This window comes from Vigna unguiculata, chromosome 9, assembly GCF_037176805.1.
Source record: "Vigna unguiculata cultivar grain cowpea cultivar isolate G323 ecotype 2 chromosome 9, ASM3717680v1, whole genome shotgun sequence".
NCBI classification, from domain to species: Eukaryota; Viridiplantae; Streptophyta; class Magnoliopsida; order Fabales; family Fabaceae; genus Vigna; species Vigna unguiculata.
In genome coordinates this window covers 12,497,501-12,500,000 of record NC_140800.1, presented here as the reverse complement: position 1 = coordinate 12,500,000, position 2,500 = coordinate 12,497,501, and the positions used below count along the sequence as shown (strand labels likewise).

The 2,500-nt window shown below is 38.7% G+C and overlaps 1 protein-coding gene and 3 non-coding genes across 8 annotated transcripts in view; all 4 read right to left on the bottom strand.

The window, feature by feature from the left end:
- LOC146883552 (putative pentatricopeptide repeat-containing protein At1g64310) overlaps positions 1–2,500 on the bottom strand; it is a 5,166-nt gene that overhangs the window by 1,890 nt on the left and 776 nt on the right. For 2 of the 5 annotated variants that reach the window (XM_085666972.1, XM_085666970.1), the window contains exons 2-3: positions 392–587; positions 1–297 (exon numbers count right to left, since the gene is read on the bottom strand). The exon at positions 1–297 is cut by the window's left edge. In XM_085666972.1, the coding sequence (XP_085523098.1) occupies positions 1–297; positions 392–536 (442 nt within the window). In that variant the 5' untranslated portion in view covers positions 537–587. Of the gene's footprint in view, positions 298–391; positions 588–2,500 lie in introns of those variants that run through there. The other 3 variants (XM_085666971.1, XM_085666973.1, XM_085666974.1) reach the window with 3 other exon arrangements.
- On the bottom strand, positions 902–977 carry LOC146883555 (small nucleolar RNA snoR77Y). The gene has a single exon (XR_014984855.1). It is a non-coding gene; the product is annotated as a small nucleolar RNA snoR77Y (small nucleolar RNA).
- On the bottom strand, positions 1,039–1,195 carry LOC146883554 (small nucleolar RNA snoR2/U65). The gene has a single exon (XR_014984831.1). It is a non-coding gene; the product is annotated as a small nucleolar RNA snoR2/U65 (small nucleolar RNA).
- Positions 1,261–1,386, bottom strand: LOC146883553 (small nucleolar RNA Z112). Its single transcript, XR_014984826.1, has one exon. It is a non-coding gene; the product is annotated as a small nucleolar RNA Z112 (small nucleolar RNA).

Sequence of the window (2,500 nt, the reverse complement as noted above, 5' to 3'; positions counted from 1 at the left end):
TAAACAGAGAGATTGCGCTGAAAAATCTTTGGGACTGCGCGAAAGCTCGAATCATGGAATTCCAAAGGTAGACACTTCGGTCGGAAGTTTTGTCGAACACATGATGGGCCGAGTTGATGTCGCTGTTGACTGCATACTGCCTGAGAATTTTTGTTGCGTAAAAAGGGTCTTCTGAGAGATAGGTCTTCAAAAGGAATGGGTGTAACTGCTTCACCCTCAAGAGGGACCTACAAATGTTGCTGAGTTCGGAATGAAGCCATTCAAACGGAATGAACATTAAGATAACAATGTTAACTTCTGACAGCAACAAAGACAACACTTGTGAGTTGATAAGCATGAGATTTTTTTTTTGTTTTTTTTGCATAAAAAAGCTTGGTGAGAATCGGATTACCAGGAAGGTGGTGTTGGTGTTTATGCATAAAACAGAGGCGCTGGTCGGCAAAAATGGAGTCTGCGCCTTCGGCGAAGAGGGAGACGGGTTCTATTGGAGTACTTGAACATTTTGTAGCTGCAGGTGACCATGGAAATTGTTGCATGCAGTGAAGGATTTGATGGAGGAAAGGAAATAGAAGATGAAGGCCATGGGTCTGAAATATAAAATAATTAATGGAGGAGTTGGGGATTGTGAGAGACAAACAAGTCACATAAATGACATGTAATTTAAGTTAAGAGGAATCTTGATATTTTACATTGCTAATTCGTTTGTCTGCATACAAGGGGGAACAATAATCGGCAAACAAAGACATTTTAAGCATCAATTCACAAACAATAATAACCATATTATATATTTCGCTCTTCACCTGAGGTATTTATGCACAGCAAGAAAAGTGAAAAAAGTAGCAACACTGAAGATAAATAAATAAAAAAGATGAAACTTGAACAAATTTTCATCCAAGTAATTAGGAAGCCTCAGTCAGCCACAGATTCTCATCAAATATCAGACGGTAATTCCAAATAAAATAAATCATCATCGGCTTCGCCACAAGCATGACAACATAAAACTAAAACAAACAACACAAAGTTCAAACGAAGAATAAAAAATGTAATCGCACAAAACGGCTCCGCAGATCATAAAGTATGAAATCCACAGATTCCTATCAGGATGCGAAACAAACGAAATTCACTTTTGATTTTGGTCCAATCATAGCATCACTGGTCACTGCAATTAAAGCTACCAGCGACGTGGCATCAGACCTAACCCTAGAAAACAAAATTAAAAACTAAAAAAGAATTTAAATAACAACAATTAAGAAAAAAAAATACCCTCAGAGACCCGTTCCAAATCACACACACAGCGCCACAAAGAACAAGTTCTTCGATTGGCGCTGCGTTTAGAGTGTCATACGGCACTTCCTATCAATTATGGGAGATCTTCCTCACAGGGCATTTTCGCTTATCCATTGTATCTGAATCTAACATGTACAAAATTAAGCACAAAAACGATGACTATGAGAGAATCACATACTATTGAATACATCAAGCCAACCCTAACATGACATCGCACTCAGTTGCGAAGCCAACCCTAAAACAAGATCGCACTCAGTTGTAGGGATGTCAAAACGGGCCAGCCCGGCCCGTTTTGACCCGGCCCGATTTTGGCCCGATTTATACGGGCTGGCCCGCAAGGGTGAAACGGGTTACACTTTTGAACCCGGCCCGCAAGCTGGCGGGCTGGCGGGCTGACGGGCTGGCCCGCGGGCTTTTTTCCATATGTTACATTTTCAGTCCAAAATCAGATTTCAACAAAATTATTGCAACAAAAACAACCCTGCAGTATATAATATAACTGATCACAAAACAAACAACCCTACAATATATATAAATGACATTTTGCTCTCTGCAAGTCATCAAGACACTGTTGCAACATCAATAACAAGTCTGAATTAGAGTACTTTAGGCATGGAGCATTACCAAAGTGCAAACAGTTACATAAAAAAAAAAAATAGAAGCATTAATTATGGATGAGAGGTTGTATAATTTGTTTGGCAACATGTGCTGCAGAAGCATCTAAACCCTCCAAATCAATAGGAGCATCTTCTGAAATCTCCCCATCATCAAACCCCGGTAGAGATGCCTCAAACAAATTAGAGTTCAGAACAGTTAAAAAGGAGGTGGCATTATAGTTCTACATCAAATATACTGCAGTGTATAAGCAAATTTCAGTTTAAGTTAAGGCCAAACAACTCAATCCTAGCTTTGCAAACACGGCACATACAACTTTGCAACTTGGTACTTTCTATCATATAATTCAATCATTAATGAAGAACATATTTTTGTCTCAAGGATGATAGAACAATATGAAACAGTGGCAGTATTTATTTGATCACAGTGCAACGATGAAATACATGTTCTCCACATATCTCCAACATGATTACAGATAAACAGACAAACAAAGAAAACAACCACAACTATCAGCCTATCACACAGTCAGATAAAAAATAGTAACACTAGAAAAACAAGAAAAAAAGAAATGAACATCACCACCACACCAAAACGGCAG